This window comes from Microcebus murinus, chromosome 6 (genome assembly GCF_040939455.1).
Source record: "Microcebus murinus isolate Inina chromosome 6, M.murinus_Inina_mat1.0, whole genome shotgun sequence".
Taxonomy (NCBI): Eukaryota; Metazoa; Chordata; class Mammalia; order Primates; family Cheirogaleidae; genus Microcebus; species Microcebus murinus.
In genome coordinates, this window is record NC_134109.1 from 36,156,897 (window position 1) to 36,176,012 (window position 19,116).

Sequence of the window (19,116 nt, forward strand, 5' to 3'; positions counted from 1 at the left end):
TGCCTGTGCTCTGTAAATGGAACAACAAAGCCTGGATGACAGCATATTTGTTTACAGCATAGTTTACTGAATATTTAAGCCCACTGTTGAGACCTGCTCAAAAAAAAATTCCTTTCAAAATATTACTGCTCATTGACAAAGCACCTGGTCACCCAAGAGCTGTGATAGAGATGTACAAGGGGATTAATGTTGTTCTTATGCCTATTAACACAATATCCATTCTGCAGCCCATAGGTCAAGGGGCAATTTTGACTTCATGTCTTATTAAGGAACACATTTCATAAGGCTATACTGCCAGAGATAGTGATTCCTCTGATGGATCTGGGCAAAGTAAATTGAAAACTTTCTGGAAAGGATTCACCAATCTAATTTTTTATTTTGTTCAATATGAGGGGTAGTGAGGACAGAGGGGTTCAGTTTCCTGTTTTCTGTTTTTTTTTTCTAGACAGAGCCCCACTCTGTCTCCCTGAGTAGAGTACAATGGTGTCATTGTAGCTCATTGCAACCTCCAACTCCTGGGCTCAAGTGATCCTCCTTACTCAGCCTCCCGAGTAGCTGGGACTACAGATGTATACCACAATGCCTGGCTAATTTTTCTATTTTTAGTAGAGATGGGTATCTTACTCTTGCTCAGGTTGGTCTTGAACTCCTGACCTCAAGAGATCCTCCTGCCTTGGCCTCCCAGAGTGCTAGGATTACAAGTGTAAAGTACCGCACCTGGCCTATCAAATTGCTTAAAACAATGATAAAGAGAAAAAATTTTAAAGCAGCTGGAGAAAAATGACATTATATCCAGAGGAATAAAGATAAGGATGACAGTAAATTTCTATTTTGAAATGTAAGTCAAAGAGGGAACAGCATCTTTAAAGTACTTCAAGAAGAAACTGTCACAAAAGAATTCCTTACATAATTAATGTGTCTTTCAAAAATCAAGGCAAAATAAAAATATTTTCAGACATACAAAAACTGAAAGAATTCGCTACCAGAAAAGCTGTACTATAAGAAATATTAATGGAAGTCCTCAAGCAGGAGAAAATTATATAAGATTGAAACATGGATATACACAAAGAAATAATACTGCAAATGATAACAATGTGGATAAACATAGTAATGTTTTTTCTTATTAATTAAAAGTTTGTTTCAGGCCAGGCACGGTGGCTCATGCCTGTAATCCTAGCACTCTGGGAGGCTGAGGCGGGCGGATAGCTCGAGGTCAGGAGTTCAAGACCAGCCTGAGCAAGAGTGAGACCCCATCTCTACTATAAATAGAAAGAAATTAATTGGCCAACTAATATATATAGGAAAAAATTAGCCGGGCATGGTGGCACATGCCTGTAGTCCCAGCTACTCGGGAGGCTGAGGCAGCAGGATTGCTTGAGCCCAGGAGTTTGAGGTTGCTGTGAGCTGGGCTGACGCCACGGCACTTACTCTAGCCTGGGCAACAAAGCGAGACTCTGCCTCAAAAAAAAAAAAAAAAAAAAAGTTTGTCTTTCAAAGAAAATCTAGTATATAAAGGGAAAATAATGTATTGTGGCTTTATGTAGAATTAAAACATAAAGGAGCACAAAGGCTGGGAGAAGACAAATAATACTATTGTAAGGTTCTCAATTTATACATGACATGCTATAGTATTGCTTTAAGATAAACTGCACTAAAATGTATATCATATATAACCACTAAATATGCAACCAATAAAGTAATTCTCAAAAAGTTAGGGCTAATACACCAACAAAGGAGATAAAATAAAGCCATAAAAAATAGACCAAAAGAAGGCAAAAAAAAAAAAAAAAAGAAAAAACTAAAAGGATAATACAAATAAAGAATAAGATAGTAGTCCGGGCTCAGTTGCTCACGCCTGTAATCCTAGCACTCTGGAAGGCTGAGGTGGAAAGGTTGCTTGAGCTCAGGACTTCAAGACCAGCCTGAGCAAGAGCGAGACTGTGTCTCTACTAAAAATAGAAAGAAATTAATTGGCTAACTAAAAATATATATAGAAAAAATTAGCCAGGCATGGTGGCACATGCCTTGTAGTCCCAGCTACCCAGGAGGCTGAGGCAGAAGGATTGCTTGAGCCCAGGAGTTTGAGGTTGCTGTGAGCTAGGCTGACTCCGTGGCACTCTAGCCCGGGCACAGAGTGAGACTCTGTCTCAAAAAAGAAAAAAGATAGTAAATTTAAACTCAATCACATTAGTGATTCCATTAAAAATAAATATGCCAAGCACCTCAATTTAAAGGAAAAGATTGTCAGACTAAATACACAAACAAGATGCAACTGCTTGCTGCTAACAGGACACCCACTGAAATATAAAGGTATAAATAAGTTATTAGTAAAAGGATGAAGAAAGACATACAATGTTAAGACTAATCAAAAGAAAGTGAGAGTGGCTACATTTTTATTAGACAAAGCAAATTTTAGAGCAAAGAACATTTCTAGATATAAAGAAGGCCATTTCATAATGATAAATGGGTAAATTTGTCAAGATGATATAAATTTTTTTTTTTTTTTTTTTTTTTTTTTTTTTTTTGAGACAGAGTCTCGCTTTGTTGCCCAGGCTAGAGTGAGTGCCGTGGCATCAGCCTAGCTCACAGCAACCTCAAACTCCGGCTCAAGCAATCCTCCTGCCTCAGCCTCCCAAGTAGCTGGGACTACAGGCATGCGCCACCATGCCCGGCTAATTTTTTTGTATATATTAGTTGGCCAATTAATTTCTTTCTATTTATAGTAGAGACGGGGTCTCGCTCTTGCTCAGGCTGGTTTCGAACTCCTGACCTCGAGCAATCCGCCCGCCTCGGCCTCCCAGAGAGCTAGGATTACAGGCGTGAGCCACCGCACCCGGCCAAAAATTTTTAAGTGTTTATGCACCAAATAACAGAACTTTAAAATATATGAAGCCAAGTTTGATAGAACTTTAGGGAGAAATTAACAAATGCCTCATTATGGTTGGAGATCCTAATATCCCTCTCTCAATAACTGATAGAACAAGTAGAAGATCAGGAAGTATAGAGAAATCTTGAACAAGACAGTTAACCAATGTGACCTAATTGGCATTATTAGAACCCGCCACCAAACAACAGCAGAAGATATATTCTTTTCAAATGTTTATGTAATATTTACCAAGATCATATTCTGGGCCATAAAGCAAATATCAAACTTAAAAGGACTAAAGTCATATGCAGTATTTTCTTTGATACAATAGAATTAAATTAGAAATCAGTAATAGATCTTAGAAAATTTCCAAAATATTTGGAAACCAACATACCTATAAATAACCCATGAATCACAGAAAAAAATCAAAAGTAAAACTTGAAAGTATTTTTGAACTAACTGAAAATCAAAGAACAACATAGCAAAATTTGTGGGATGTAGCTAAAGCAATAGTTTGAGGGAAATGTATAACACTCAAGGACCACATTAGAATAGGAGCAAGGTCTCAAATTAATAACCTCAGTTTCCAAACTTAATAAACTAGGAAGAGAAGAGCAAATGAAATCCCAAGTAAGCAGACAAAAAGAAATAAGAGTGGAAATTAGTAGAATAGAAGAGAAAACAATAGATGGAAATCAAGGAAATTAAAAGATTCTTTTGAGAAGATAAATAAAATTGATAAGCATCTATCCAGACTGATCAAGATAAAAGAGATACAAATTACCTATACGAGGAGTAAGAGAGATAACTATATTTTGCAGATAATAGAAATAAAAAGGAATATTATGAACTGTATGCCCATACATTTGAATACTTAGATGAAATGGACAAATTCCTTGAAAGACACAAATTACTGAAGTATAATCAAGAACAAATTTTTTAAAAACCATGAATTAGCCATATGTCTGTTAAAGAAATTTAATGTGTAGTTAAACTTCCCCACAAAGAAAACTTCAGGCCCAAGTGGCCTTTCTGGGAGAATTCTACCACACATTTAAGGAATGAATAATACCAAGATTACACATACTCTTGTTCAAAATTGAAGAGCAGAGAATATTTTCCAACTCATGGACAGACACTCACTGTTGCCCAGGCTAGAGTGCCATGGCATCAGCCTTGCTCACAGCAACCTGAAACTCCTGGCCTCAAGCAATCCTTCTGCCTCAGCCTCTCGAGTAGCTGGGACTACAGGCACGTGCCACCATACCCACCTAACGTTTTCTATTTTTTAGTAGAGAGAGGGTCTCGCTCTTGCTCAGGCTGTTCTTGAACTCTTATGCTCAAACGATCCTCCCGCCTCAGCCTCCTAGAGTGCTAGGATTACAGGCGTGAGCTACCGAGCCTGGCCCCAAATAAATTTCAACTCAGGCTGGGCACAGTGGCATGTGCCTGTAATCCTAGCTACTTGGGACTGAAGTGGAAGGATCGCTTGAACTCAGGAGTGTGAGTCCAGCATGGGCAACATATTGAGACCCTGTCTCTTAAAAAATGAAATAAATCAATTAATTTCAACTCGGTTCCTGGTGTATGTCAGTGACTTCTAAATACTAAGGATGTCAAAGTGAACTAGATATAATGCTTTTGGTCTACAACAAAGGATATATATAGTTGGTTAATCAGTTCTGATCCTTTATGGAGTTAAGTAGAAGAGGCATATCTTCCTCTCTGTGGGGAGTGGAGGGAAAGGATGACTCCATTCTAACTTGACTCTTAGCAAATCGTATCCCACCGCACATGTTTAGGATGTGGGGGTAGCTGGAACTATTGTATTATACTCAGCCTCTGATATGGCTCTTGAAATACAGAGACAACAGAAAATGTTGCATTTAACAACCTGTTACAATGTTAAGGTGTTTTGGTTTTTTCTCCCCGCCCCTTCCTCTACTGTTAAGGTGTTTTTATAAACTCAAAGGTGTTATGCAAGTGTTGTAGTTAACATAATAGCATAGCCAAATTAAGAGTAAGCACTCTGGGAGGCCAAGGCAGGAGGATTGCTTGAAACCAGGAATTCAAGAGACCAGCCTGAGTAAGAGGGAGACCCCGAGACCCCATCACTACAAAAAATAGAAAATTATCCAGGCATGGGTGGTGCACGCCTTCAGTCCCAGCTACTTGGGAGACTGAGGCAGGAGAATCGCTTGAGCCCAGGAGTTTGAGGTAGCAGTGAGCTGTGATAATGCCACGGCACTCTAGCCTTGGTGACAGAGCAAGATTCCATCTTAAAAAAGAAAAAAAAGTAGGGAAACCTGAAGACTAGATAAATCCTCCCTTGGACAGGATTAGAGCGGGAACTGAATTTAGGAATTAGAGTGGAATCAACATGCATATGATAACTGAATGTCTTTATTAATATTTTAAATTAGGAACAGGTCTATTTAATTTGAAGACTAAAGGATGAGGCCGGGCTTGGTGGCTTACGTCTGTAATCCTAGCATTCTGGGAGGCTGAGGTGGGTGGATCGTTTGAGCTCAGGAGTTTGAGAACAGCCTGAGCAAGAGCGAGACACTGCCTCTACTAAAAGTAGAAATTAGCTGGACAACTAATATATATATATAGAAAAAATTAGCTGGGCACGGTGGCACATGCCTGTAGTCCCAGCTACTTGGGAGGCTGAGGCAGGAGGATCTCTTGAGCCCAGGAGTTTGAGGTTGCTGTGAGCTAGGCTGACGCCACAGCAGTCTAGCCTGGGAAACAGAGTGAGATTCTGTCTTAAAAAAAAAAAAAAAAGACTTAAAGATGAAACGTTTTATTAAATGAAAGAAGTGGAGAGTTTAAAACCAGGCGATCCTATTTTACATTAAGGAAGTATTAAGAAGCATCGGCTCAGGCGTTGTCTTATGCTCCGAGTGTGTAGGGAGCGTCCCTGTGAGCCTGTGTGTGGGCAGAAGGCAGCGAAGGCACAGCAGGACACGCAGAAGGACGCTGAAGGGCACACTGGGGCCTTTCCCACGGCTCAAGAGCACGGGGAAGAGCACAGCTGAACACCAGCCTGCGGGGCTCACAGCACTGGCACCTTCTGGGTAGTGTCGTGCTGGGGACAGGAGGTGGGGACAATGGCATCACAGTCAGGGTGTCGGGGCCGGAGGCCCTTTCTTTCCTCTAAGGAGATGAGCAGACACACACCACATACAGCTTCCGATCGCCAGAGATGCTTTCTTCTGGTCAGCATTCTGGGATTTTTAGTAAACACCGCAGATTTTCTGGTTTATTTTATTTGCCTTCAGTCAAGGGAACCTTGTATTTTTGTCGTTTGAACACGCAGGACGCGTGGCAAATGTTGAAGAGAGGTGGCTGCTCCCCTCGCCCACTGCTGTCAGCAGGTGGGCTAGTGAGAGGGACGCACAGCCCTGCCCAGCGGACGGGAGAGGAGGTTGCGTCCTTGATTTTGTTTTACGTTCTTTGGTATGTGTAGGGCATTGTGCCAAGATCTTACCGTTTTTTACTCTACTTCTTTAGTTTTATGAAAAGTAATCTGTGTTCTGCAGTGACTCCTGATGTTTTTTACTTTTTGGAGGTGGATGCAGGTTAGTTTTTGTTGTTACCTGTGTGTCTGACTGGGCAGGGCTGTGTGTCTTGTCCCTTGCCCCTGCCCAGGGCCTGCCACTTAGCAATTACTCTGTACATACGTGTCAGATGAGCAAGAGGGAGCGTGAATGCCCAACGTGCAGGCGTCGTACTGTTGGCTGGTGAGAGAGTCAGGCAACAAAATGGGCATTCTTGCTTTTTTAGACAGGGTCTCGCTGTGTTGTCTAGGCTGGGGTGCAGTGGTGCAATTATAGCTCACTGTAGCCTCAAACTCCTGGGCTAAAGCAGTCCTCCCAACTCAGCCTCCCGAGTGGCTGGTATTACAGGCATGCCACACTAAGAGTGGCTAATTTTTTAATGTTTTGTAGAGGTGGGGTCTTGCTACATTGCCCAGGCTGGTCTCGAACTCCTGGGCACAGGTGATCCTCCCACCTTGGCCTCCTAAAACACTGGGGTTATAGACGTGAGCCACCGTGCCTGGCCCCAAATGGGTATTCTTCAACCCTGTTCCTTCTCAGGATGATGTTATGTAGATTAGTCTTTTTGTATATACATCCCCACCCTGTACGTAAAATTGATATACCATATCCTTTTCAAAACTGCAGTGCCTTCCCTGCCCAAACCACTTGATGCCGGTGGACTTGCGGTACTGTGTGGAGCTGTGTTGCCCCATAGCCCGTGGGAGGCCTAGGTTCTGCCCTTGGCAGTGACTGCTGGTTCATGGAGGAGGGGACCCACTAGCCAAGACACAGTCCCTGAGGGGAGCCTTTGTCACGCACGGCCAAGGGCATTTATGTTATTGTAATTTTGGTTCTGAGGTGTTGTTATTTTTAATAACAGCTTTATTGTGATATAATTCATAGATCATACAGTTCACCTACTTACAATATACAAGTCAGTGTCTTTTAGTATATTCACTATATGTGGTACAAGCACCACCACAGCCAATTTTAGAACATTGCATCACCTCAGAAGCAACTCCACAGGGGTCACCCCCCATCCCCTACCACGCCCACATCCCTTGGCACCCACTGTGATCTCCTTTCTGTCCCTGTGGAGTTGCCTGTTCTAGACACTTTGTATAAGTGGCATCATATGAAATGTAGCTTTTTGTCACTGGCTACTTTCACGTAGCATAATGTTTTCAAGGTTCATCCATGTGGTAGCATGAATCAGTACTTCATTCTTTTTCATGGCTGCATAATATTCTGTGGTATGAGTAGGCCATATTTTGTTTATCTACTCATCACTTGATGGACATTTGGGTTACTCTCACTTTTAGGCTATTATGATTTGCTGTGAACATTCCTGTATAAGCTGAGGGTTTATTATCTTTTCAGTCTGTCACTTTGGACTGAGACTTGGACAGGTATACAACTTTGGCAGGTATGCAACATAGTGCTCCCTTCCTTCTTGAGACAGAGTCTCACTCTGTTGCCAGGGCTAGAGTGCTGTGCCGTCAGCCTAGCTCACAGCAACCCCAAATTCCGGGGCTCAAGTGATCCTCCTGCCTCAGCCTCCCGAGTAGCTGGGACTACAGGTAGGCACCAGAATGCCTGGCTAATTTGTTTCTAGTTTTCTAGGGTCTAGCTCTTGCTCAGGCTGGAACATAGTATTTCTTTATGGCAGTAGAAACTCCTGGAGCACATGTCATGCAGCAGAACAGACTAAAGGGTAGGTTTTAAAAATCTTTTTTTAGTAAAGGCAGAATCTCGCTCTGTTGCCCAGGCCTCAAACTCCTGGGCTTAAGCAATCCTCCCGCCTTGGCCTCTCAAAGTGCTGGGATTACAGGCGTGAGCCATTTCGCTGAGCCACAGTGCTTTCTTAAAGCTACCCGTGGCCACGCATGGTGGTGCATGCCTGTAGACCCAGCTACTTAGGAGGCTGAGGCAGGAGGATTGCCGGAACCCAGGAATTCGAGGTTATGGTGAGCTATGATCATGCCACTGCATACCAGCCTAGGTGACAGAGCGGGATCCTGTTTCTAAAACAAAGAAAGAAAAAGTACTTGTTAACACAGCTGGTGTCAATTTTAGGGAAAGTAAGCTTAGGATAATTTTTTCTGTACTTTTGATTAGTGATTTACTGTGTATGCTTATATATGAATTAACATGCATATTTACCATTGAATTATGATGCTGATTGGCTAAAAAATGCAAAAATTTAAACCTGTGTTCGGGTCAACTTATGTCCAATTCTTCCCACATGTGTTTCCTCTGTGCCAGGCATTGTACTAGCAGATGGGGCTGTAATGACAGGTGGGCGGGGTCTGTGCCCTCGGAGCGCCCTGTCCCTTCCTGCTGAGGGGGAGGGTGGCCGTGGGCCTGGGTGAGGACGGTGCAGATGTCCAGCACGTGGGGCAACGTGGCGCCTCTGCTGGGGGATGAACAGGGCACTGTTGCAGCTTTTGGGAGAACTCAAACCAGACTTAGGGTGGGGTGTAGGGAGGTCAGGGGAAGCTTCCAGAAGACTGGGATCTAAAGGAGGAATGGATATAATTAAGCAAGAGAAGAAGGAAAGGAGGAGGGAGGAGGGAGGAGAGAGTTCCTGAGCAGAAAGCTGAGCATGCCCAGCGTGTCACCTGTTCCGGGGATTGAAAGCGGGATTCCAGGTGAGGTGTGTGGGAACCATGGGCAGGAGCAGGAGAGCGCTAGAACCCCTGATGGCTGCACCATGTGGTTTGGACTCTGCCCCCCGAGCTGGGAGGTCATTAAAGGGAGCCACATGAGCAGATCCGCGTTTTGGCCACTCAGGGGACACTGAGGATCAAGGCTGGGGTCTTGTTTCCTCTGCATTGGGAGGGCAGGTCATCTCTAGGGGGACAGGAAGAGCCACTGTGGAGAACGAGGTGGGCAGGGGGTTAAAGAAGCAGCTCCAGTGCTCCTGTCAAAGATGCATGTTTTAAATCTATATTAGACATTATGGAGGCCCCTAGGGATGTGGCAAAGCACTACTCTTGCATAATCTGCATTACTGTGTCCCTTGCCTTAACTTAGTTGAACTTAGTCAAACTGACCTTGAAAGTGCCAATAAAAATAGAGAATAAAAACTGCCAAGACAAATTCTGTGGATGATGGAGCACTGTCCACCCTACATTGTCATGACAGTCAAGAGTGTGCAGCTCCTGCTGGGCACAGTGGCTCACACCTATACTCCTAGCACTCTGGGAGGCTGAGGCGGGAGGATGGCTTAAGCGCAGGAGTTTGAGACCAGCCTGAGCAAGAGCGAGACCCCGTCTCCACTATAAATAGAAAGAAATTAATTGGCCAACTAATATATATAGAAAAAATTAGCCGGGCATGGTGGCACATGCCTGTAGTCCCAGCTACTCGGGAGGCTGAGGCAGGAAGATCGCTTGAGCCCAGGAGTTTGAGGTTGCTGTGAGCTATGATGATGCCACTGCATTCCACCCAGGGGCGGCAGAGTAAGGCTCTGTCTCATTAAAAAGAAAAAAAAAGTGGGCAGCTCCCTGGTTGATTTCACATATTTGTTTTCCCCCTCCCTTTTTTTAATAGATTTTAAGGTTCAGGTTGAATTCTGTCGCATGTATTTATCATATAGTGGTGGAGTCTGGCCTTTTGGTGTACCCATCACCAGAGTAGTGTACATTGTACCCATAGGTAATTTTTCATCCCTCACCCCGTCAACCTTCCCTGCTCTGAATCTCTAATGTTCATTATACCACTCTGTATGCCTTTTTGTAACCACAGTTTAGCTCCACTTACAAGTGAGAACATGTGGCATTTATTTTTCTGTTCCTGAGTTACCTTACTTAGGATAATGGTCTCCAGTTCCATCCAAGTTGCTGCAAAAGACATTATTTCATTCATTCTTTTTATAAGATTTAAAAAAAAATTAAATAGAGATAAGGTCTTGCTCTTGCTCAGGCTGGTCTCAAACTGCTGACCTTAAGCAATCCTTCTGCCTCGGCCTCCTAGAGTGCTAGGATTAGAGGTGTGAGCCTCCGTGCCTGGCCTCATTCATTCTTTTTGATATAATGATTTCTTTTCCGCTGGGTAGATACCCAGTGGTGGATTGCAGGATTGAATGGTAGATGTACTTTTAGTTCTTAGAGAAATCTCCATACTGATCTCTGTAGAGGTTGTGCTAATTTACATTCCCACCAATAGTGTGAAAATGGTCCCTTTTCACCACATCCATGCCAACGTCTACTATTTTTTTGACTTTTTAACAGTGGCCATTCTAACCAGAGTAAGATGGTATCTCATTGTGGTTTTAATTTGCATTGCTCTGATAATTAGTAACGTTGAACATTTTTTCATGTTTATTGGCCCTTTGTGTATCTTCTTTTGAAAAAGATTTCACGTGTTATTTATTCTTGCTTTGAAATTGAAAGCCTGGAAGAGAAGCTAATTTGGCTTCTCTCAAGGACTTGGGCTGGGGATGAGGGGATGAGATTTATTTGAGCTTTTATTTTGCAACCATTGGGAGACTACAGTATCTCAGATCCTTAGAGTCGGAGGGGAATTAAACACAGGGCAAGATGGGATGGGGGAAGCAACCTACCTGGTAGGGTGGTGGTGGTGACCTAAGGAGATGAGTTCCTGCATGCTTTGATGAGAAACTGAGGCTCAGGGAGCTAAACATGGCTGATAGAAAATAGGTCTGTCTGACCCCAAATTGGTGGTCTTCCTGCCCAGCCACAGAAGTGCCACAGAAGTGAGATGCAAAGGCCTGGGACAGAAGTGGCAGGGGGCCCTACGTTGCTGTCAGTGCCATGACTGGGTGGCAGGGGAGGCTTCTTAGCATTGGTCACTAGTTTATATATATTAAACTCCCCTCAGACCTTCTCTGTACCTGCATCTGTTGTTGCAGTTGAGAAACACCAAGAAGGGTTTGAGGCTACTAGATACATTTCCTGTGCCTGGTAGGCACTTTGAGAGGTCATTTAGTCCACCCTGCATTCAGCCAGGCTCCCCTTCCAGCTCAGCAATGGAGCTGGCTCTCGGGAAGAGCTCCCCGGGGGCGGGGGGTGAGACTGTGCTCTTGTGCTCTCACCACGCATGCAGATGTCAGAGCAACCCAGATCAACCTCGGAGAACACAGGAGCGCTGAACGGCTGAGCACACGACTTCAGTTTTCTTTTCTCAGACCGATGACTTTTGGCTTTTTATTCTTGGCCCAGGTATGTGCCCTCTGGCCGCAGCAGCCCAGGAGGCTGAGAGCAGCCGGAAGCTGACCCACTTGCTGAACGCCGTGACCGACGCGCTGGTCTGGGTGATCGCCAAGAGCGGCATCTCCTCCCAGCAGCAGTCCGTGCGCCTGGCCAATCTCCTGATGCTCTTGTCGCACGTCAGGCATGCCAGGTATGGACCTGCAGGAGCCCCTCTGCCCGGGACGGGGTGGGGTAGGGAGACATGCTCAGAGCAGGGTGAAGAGCTTAGGGAAAAGTATTCACAAGTCACAGAAAATGAACCCCTGAAAGGGAGTGGAAGCCTTCGCCAGTTCACACATCCGTAACCAAAGACAGGCACAGAGTGGGCACTGAACACATGTCCCGTGGGACCTCGTGAGATCTTCATGGCACCCCAGTGATGGCTCATCTGTTTTCCAGTTGCTGGGGCTTATAGCTTGTTTATAGGGTCCTAAAAGGGTCAGTTCCTCCCCTAAAATGAACTGCCCCCCCCCTTACACCAAATTCATTCTTGTGAAGAGGCTACATCTGCCTCTCCTGGATTTCCGCTTGAGCTGGAGACCAGAGGAAGAGCACAAATCCTTCCCTGAGTGGTCTTTTCTTTCAGCGGCATTACAATATTAAGGATTAGACCTAAGAGGATGGGTGAGCCCAGCAGGTTTAGGAAGGCAGGGCTGTGGGTAGGGCATATTCCAGGTCAGGAAATGTAACTAGTGTGCAGGCTACTTTGGGACAGTGATGCTCAGTGTCACCCAGGAGGAGGGCAGCCTTGCCCTGGGGCTGCAAGAGGGGAGATGAGGATGGAAGGCAGTTGCTCACCCGAGGAGGAGCCAGAGTCTAAAGGCTGCAGGGAAGGATGGTGTATATCTCAAGAACAAGGGGGAGAAATGAAGAAGACCTCTGCCTATTTCCTTTTTGATGATGATTTAGCACACAACCATTTGCAGAACAGATACAGGTAATCCTCAGTACTTGCAGACTCCGTATTTGTGAATTTACCTGCTTGCTAAAATTTATTCATAATCCCCAAATCAATACTTATGGTGCTTTCAAGGTCATGTTACAGAGTGGCAAAAATTTGGGGTCACCCTCTGTGCATGTTCCCAGCTGAGGCTGAACAAGAAAATGCTCTGCCTTGTTTGTTTCAGCTCTCATACCATAAACAAGTGTCCTTTATGTGATCTATTTATTGCCATGTTTTTACCTTTTTGTGCTTTTTGTGAGTGATTTCACTGTTTAAAATGGCCCCCTAGGGTAGTGCTGAAGTGTTGTCTAGGGTTCCTAGGTGCAAGAAAGGTGTCACGTGCGTTACAAAGAAAATGCGTGTTAGAGAACCTTCATTCAAGCAATGAGTTACAGTGCTGTTCGCCTTGAAATCAAAGTTAATGAATCAACAATATATATTTAATAAGATGCCTTTAAATAAAAACACATGAAACAAGGTTATGTGTTGATCAGCTGATGAAAATGTGAGCAGAGGCTTGCAGGAACGTAACCCTCTATTTCCCTCAGTATTGGCTAATTCCGTGTTCGAAAGGACTTTATAGAATAAAGTAACGTGAATAATGAGAAAGGATTGTATTAGTACTATGTGCCAGGCACCTCGCCAGGCCATTGTGGGTGGTGGCAGGGACACAGAAATTGACATCGTCCTTGCCCTTGAGTGTAGACTGGGGTTGCTGGGGGATGGCGGGGGTGGGATAGGGTGGGATGGGACTGGCCCCGTGCAGGAGAGCTGGGGAACATTTCAATGTTCCTGCGGCTGCCTCGAGGGAAGGAATCTCAGCACCTTTTTGTCCCCATAGTAACAAGGGCATGGAACATCTGCTCAGCATGAAGTGCAAAAACGTCATCCCAGTGTACGACCTGCTGCTGGAGATGCTGAATGCCCACACGATTCGCGGGTACAAGTCCTCGGTCACGGGGTCAGAGTGCAGCCTGGCAGAGGACGGTGAGAGCAAAGAGGGCTCCCAGAACCCACAGTCTCAGTGACACCTGGCCTTGAGGTGAAGAGGCTCCCAGAGGAGGCCAAAGACTGAAGAAGCGTGGACTCCAGCATGTCGTGATCCTGGGTGTTGTCATCTTCCTGCCAAGCGCTGGCCCCCATTTGGTTATGGTAGGCTCAGCTTCCCCCCTTACTGCTCCCAGGAGTCATGGTAAGAAAGCCACAGTTGTCCTTGTTACCAGGGGGCACACTGGAATGTGGTGTTTCCATCTTGATGGCCTCATAGGATTGACACGGTTGGTCCCTTTCTTACCTTCCATTTCCCTTCCACCCCTTTGAAAAACATCTTGAAGGCTTTGGAATGAATGGGAGAAATCTGACTCGGAAGGGCTGCAAGTTGCAAAAGGGAGAAAATGACGTGCACATAGGAAGTGGGCTAACCCCTTTATTTTTGACATTGTGAAACCTGCAATGACAATCAACTAACTAGTTCCACATACCTCCTTCACAGGCCCGTGAGAACTGATGTCATGTTGTTACTGTCACTCTGTCAAAGGCCCGGGAGTCCGTGGTCAAGCTAGGATCTGAGCCATGTTTCCCTGCTGCCATCTTCACGCAGATTCATCCCTTGTGATTTGCATTCATAGAACCTGCGGCTTATTTGGGGGCATGTGTCTATGTGTGATCCCTTTCACAGAGGACTGTGGGAATTTAAATCTCCCTGGGCCTGTAACGGCCCTTCCTTAATCCCGTGTTGTCCCAAGGGCCCAGTGTGTGTGTTGGAGAAAGGCCGTGTGAGTGTGTTTGCAGGAACGGGGTTTTCTCCTGTGGGTGTGGGTTATAGCACAGTGCTTCCCTGGGGCACTGTGAACTCAGTTTCCATCTTGCAGGGCCTCCACAGGTAGCAGCCACGACCCCACACCAGCCACCCAGAGGAGACAGAGACACCTTGGGCAGTGGAGGTGCACGGTATGCTCGGAAGTGTGACTAGCTGGCCAGCATGTCAGCTTCAGAGCCTCATTCTGTAGACTTGATGAGCACAGCACTCGAACAAGACCTGGTTTGTGAACTCTCCTTAAAAAAGAGAACTGTTTAGAGGTAATTACTTATATAATAAGAACAAAGTCTTTTACACACTAGGGTTCTTAAAAATATTTTCTTATGAAAGCATTTATATGGTGGGCTGGGTGAAATAGAAACTTGATAAAATCCTCTGAAATCACAATTTCAACTTGTTTTTAAATTTATTTTTTGGAGATAGAGTCTTGCTCTGTCACCCGGGCTAGAGTTCAGTGGCATCATTATAGCTCATTGCAACCTCAAACTCAAACTCCTGGGCTCCATCGTCCTGTCACATTCTCCCAAGTAGCTGGGACTACAGGCATGTGCCACCACACCTGGCTAATTTTTCTATTTTTAGTAGAGATGGGGTCTCACTCTTGCTCAGGCTGGTCTCAGAACTCAAGCGGTCCTCCTGTCTTGGCCTCCCAGAGTGCTAAGATTACAGGTGTCAGCCACCACGCCTGGCTCAACTTGCTTTTTGAAGATTGAAATTTTCAGACAAATTTTTGGGAACATACCAAATATACAAAATGAGTAACAGCTATACTTTGGAAGTAAGCAGTTAAATAATCATGTTTGATTTTTATGGTATTGTTTTTAAAAATTACCTTGTGATAAGATATTAAATACATTTTCTTTTTGGAAATGGGTTTACTTTGGTGAGCACATCATGTATTTACTAAGTCATTAGGAAGATTACATTCAATGTGACAAAGGTTGGTTTCTGCTAGTGAGACCTTGAGTAATTCCTAATTTTGATGCTGGTACAATTTTACTAAGAGTTGAGCTTAGAAACACTTGGACATATACCTGGAGCAGACACTGCTATCTATATTCTGAGGCAGTTTCAAATTATTAGTGAGATTCATTACAGACAACATAAGCTTGATTTCATAGGAACCAGGGATTATTTTCTTTCTTTCTGGCCAGACTAGAAACCCCTGCTATAAGCAGAGGGGTAGGAGACTGGAGAGAAGTGGGAGGTGAAGAAGGCAGCCTTGAATAATTCTTTGCTCATGAAATTCTATTAATTGTATTTTTAAAAAACAGACTACCAGGTAAGAAAAACAAAAACAGAATGAGGTCCGAGCCATTGCCTAATTAATATGTAGGAGAGTGAATTTTTTAGGTTGAATTTTCGTACCCAAGAAAGTGCCAGATGGAACTCAGGTGTCCAGGCAACCTCTGTGCCAAATCCTGTGCTTACCCAGACTTGTGTGTGTTCTGTCTGAAACCCATCCAGTGGCCATTGGGAATATTTTCCACAAATATTCCTGCATTTGGATGAAGCCTGTGAGGAGGAGGATGTAACACTCTTGATAATTTCTTCTTGGCTGGGGTCTCACCTGGGCATGTTGGGAACACCCACTGGTCAGTCCAACCAGAGGGACAGCCGTGCTGCAAGGCTGTCTTTCAGACGAGGTCTGGGCCACGCAGACGGTTGAGCTAGCATGGGCTGTGCTCTAAAGGTGCCTTTTGTTTTGTTTTCAGCATTCTAGGGCCCTTTCCCCCTTTCAGATGATGTGTTTTGAATCTCTCTGCCCGAAACGTGTCCTCTGTAGATGACAGTTTTTCCATGTGTCAGGCTGCTGTTTTATGTGTTGGGTACAGCCTCAGTGCCCATTTTGGAGGTTGGTCATTTCTCTGCAATAGTGCTTTCCCTTTAAATGTCGTCTTGTCTGGGGTCTCTGCCCTGCCCAATGGTCCATGTTCCTTTAGGGCAACTTAAGATTTCTCCTATAGCTAAGCAAAAATGTCAGTGTTTTCAAAAGGAATTAACTAGGAGGAATAGGACCTGATAAAGCCCCAGTTACATTTTCTGTATGATGGAAAAGCGTTCATTAGCTTTCCTTAGAAAGGATTCCTGTCCTCCATTTTAATTTGTAAGTGATCATTTAATAGGAGAAACTTATTTGTAGGAAATGAGTGAGATTTGGGCTTAACTGTGAAAACATGTCTAATAGGGGGTCATATAGATGCATTTTTAAGGGAAACATACCATGGAATGTTCTTAATAGAGTTAAGTGGGCCGTCCCAGGTGAGCACAGTGAGCCCCCTTCTTAGTGCGCCTGCTGTGTCTGGCCTCACTCCACCAGGATGAACCAAAAATTTTAGGATTTGACCCTAAAATACTCTTGAAGAGATTTTTCTTGAAAAATTGAGGTGGAAACACAAGACAGAACTATTAGCTTAATAACAAATCTGGGGAGTCTTAACTGTATTAAAAAATGCAAAATTGACACAAGCTCTGCAGGGAGATGGTCTATATCTGGACCCCGTTGCCTGCTAACCCAGCTGGAAGGGCAATTATTGTAGACTTCGGTAGGAGCAAAAAATCAGTTACCAGTTCTTGGCACAGCCAGGCGACAGGGTTAGTTTCTTATTTACATCTGCTAAGTGGACTTTGCATATGTTGATGCCTTTTCAAATTCAAGGTGAACCTTCAGTTTCTAGTCTATTTTGAAACAAAACATTTTTATATAATAAGATTTGACACATTTCTTTAAGCTGCTAAAAAATCTTTTAACGAAAATAGTACCTAAAAATAGTATTTGTGCCAGACGCAGTTCTCAGTGCCTCAGACACTCACATTTATTCCTCATAACAATTACTGTTATCCTTATTTTCTGGCTGTAGAAGTTACAGGGAATCTAAGCAAACTTGCTCAAGGTCATGCAGAGACTAAGTGATAGAGCTGGACACAAGCCATTCAAGTCCAGTGCTGAAAGTGATCATGCAGTTGAACTAGTTAAAAAAAGTTAAAAAAAATTTTAAACTACAGAATTTGTTCATCAAACATGCATGGCTGCTGTGGCTTAAATGGGGCCTCCCTGTGTGTGATACCCTGTAGATGCAGTAACAGCTTGCAAAAGTTCTGAAGCAGAAGTTCAAATCTATCTTTATACATATATAAATTAAAGCCTAGAGGGGCAAATTTACCACTCAAGGTCACCTGGAATTCACACCTTCTGCTTGCCTGGCCATGCAGCTGAAAATCAGCAGCATGGAGGGAGGGTTAGGCCAGGGTTGCCTTCAGATGCACCTTTAGATCCTACCTTGTCAGCTTAGACGGGGTCTGCATGAACCCTTACATGACTGCAGCAATGACAGGTGGAAAAAATTCTATTCTTCCTGTCCTGCCATCATCGTCTCATGAGCTTTTGTGGGCACTGTCAGCATCTCCTGTTACTGCTTTCCCCAAAGTGGAAGTGGAGTACATTTCTTGGAAATTTATACACGTACAATTTTCAATATGCCATTCTTTGTAGCTCTCAAAGGCTGGAATTTTGGCTCCAGGGGCAGCTCTAAGATGAGCATTGTTGCTGAGATATATCATCATCTTACCACTGTTTTTGTTGCTTTGGAGTCAAGGTTTTATTTTTTAAATTCCACGCATCCTATATTCACTTGTAGGGCCAGCCACCTCTCTGGGAAGGGCAAAGGGTTGGTGATGCTAGCCCAGAGCAGTTCCTGGGAACTGTATAATCAACACTGCTGCGTTTGTTTTTTTTGTGCTGGGTATCTCAATACCATGCCTGTTGGTCCTGTAACTTTATTACTCAGTGTTCCTGTGTACCTCAGAGCCTGCTGGTTGCCTATAACTTATTATTTTTTTCAGATGAACGCTTTGAAGAACCATTACAGTCATTTGTTGATTCTATTCACAAGCTTTAAATTTGGGACTTTTGAGAAATGAATGTTTGCTGTTGTGTGAAAGCAGATTTTTGAGAACTGCTTTCTTTGCCTCCAGGTAGTGCTTTTTCCTTACTGTCTCCCTTTAATGTCACATAAATAAAGTGATTTTCATGATTTGGGCTTTAAAAATGTATTTGTTGGGAGTTGAACATAAGAATGTACAGTAATTAGGCTAAGTAACTAGTGCCTACATTCTATTCTGAAATCTATTTAATCCATGAAAAAAGATGAATTATTTTAAAAGAGTTTGAAGTTATGTGTTAAAAACTACCTTTATCAATCCAACAACTTTATAACTTCAAGTACCAAAGACAAGACGGATTCTCTTCAAATGGTCTCTTTGCATGAAGCTGCTCGTTACCTGCGTTAGCCCCGCAGCCCTTGGAGGTGGCTCCTGCACGGACAGCTTCACTGGCTTCCCCTGAGGTTTCTGCTTTGCAGAGCCCGGGAGCAGGGGCCTCTCAGGGGCTAAGAGATACCGATTAGGAACTATCCTTTGTTTAGACAGTGGTACTAGAATTGTATGGAAAGCAGGTGGCTTTGCCTGTAACATTTGTTAGACACCTGGGTAGCTGCTAATTGGCTCTGGAGAAGGCTGGGAACAGAATAGGAAAAACTGGGTGCAAGGACCCCTCCCTTTCTGTGCTATCTTCACCGTTCCCTACAGCACCTGAAGGTCACAGCCTGAGTAATTCACACATATCCAAGGGTCCTTTCTCCAGACAGGTTATGGGTTTCTAGATCTCATAAGAAATCCTGTAAAAATTAAATTTACGTAGAACATAAAACTTAGAATCAAAAGCCCCC

At 44.0% G+C, this 19,116-nt stretch overlaps 1 protein-coding gene across 1 annotated transcript in view; it reads left to right on the plus strand.

The window, feature by feature from the left end:
* Window positions 1-19,080, plus strand: part of ESR2 (estrogen receptor 2) — a 69,934-nt gene extending 50,854 nt beyond the window's left edge. The window contains exons 8-9 of the mRNA XM_012777675.3: window positions 11,598-11,778; window positions 13,412-19,080. Of these exons, the coding sequence (XP_012633129.1) occupies window positions 11,598-11,778; window positions 13,412-13,598 (368 nt within the window). The 3' untranslated portion in view covers window positions 13,599-19,080. The remainder of the gene's footprint in view (window positions 1-11,597; window positions 11,779-13,411) is intronic.
* Window positions 19,081-19,116: the final 36 nt, after the last annotated feature.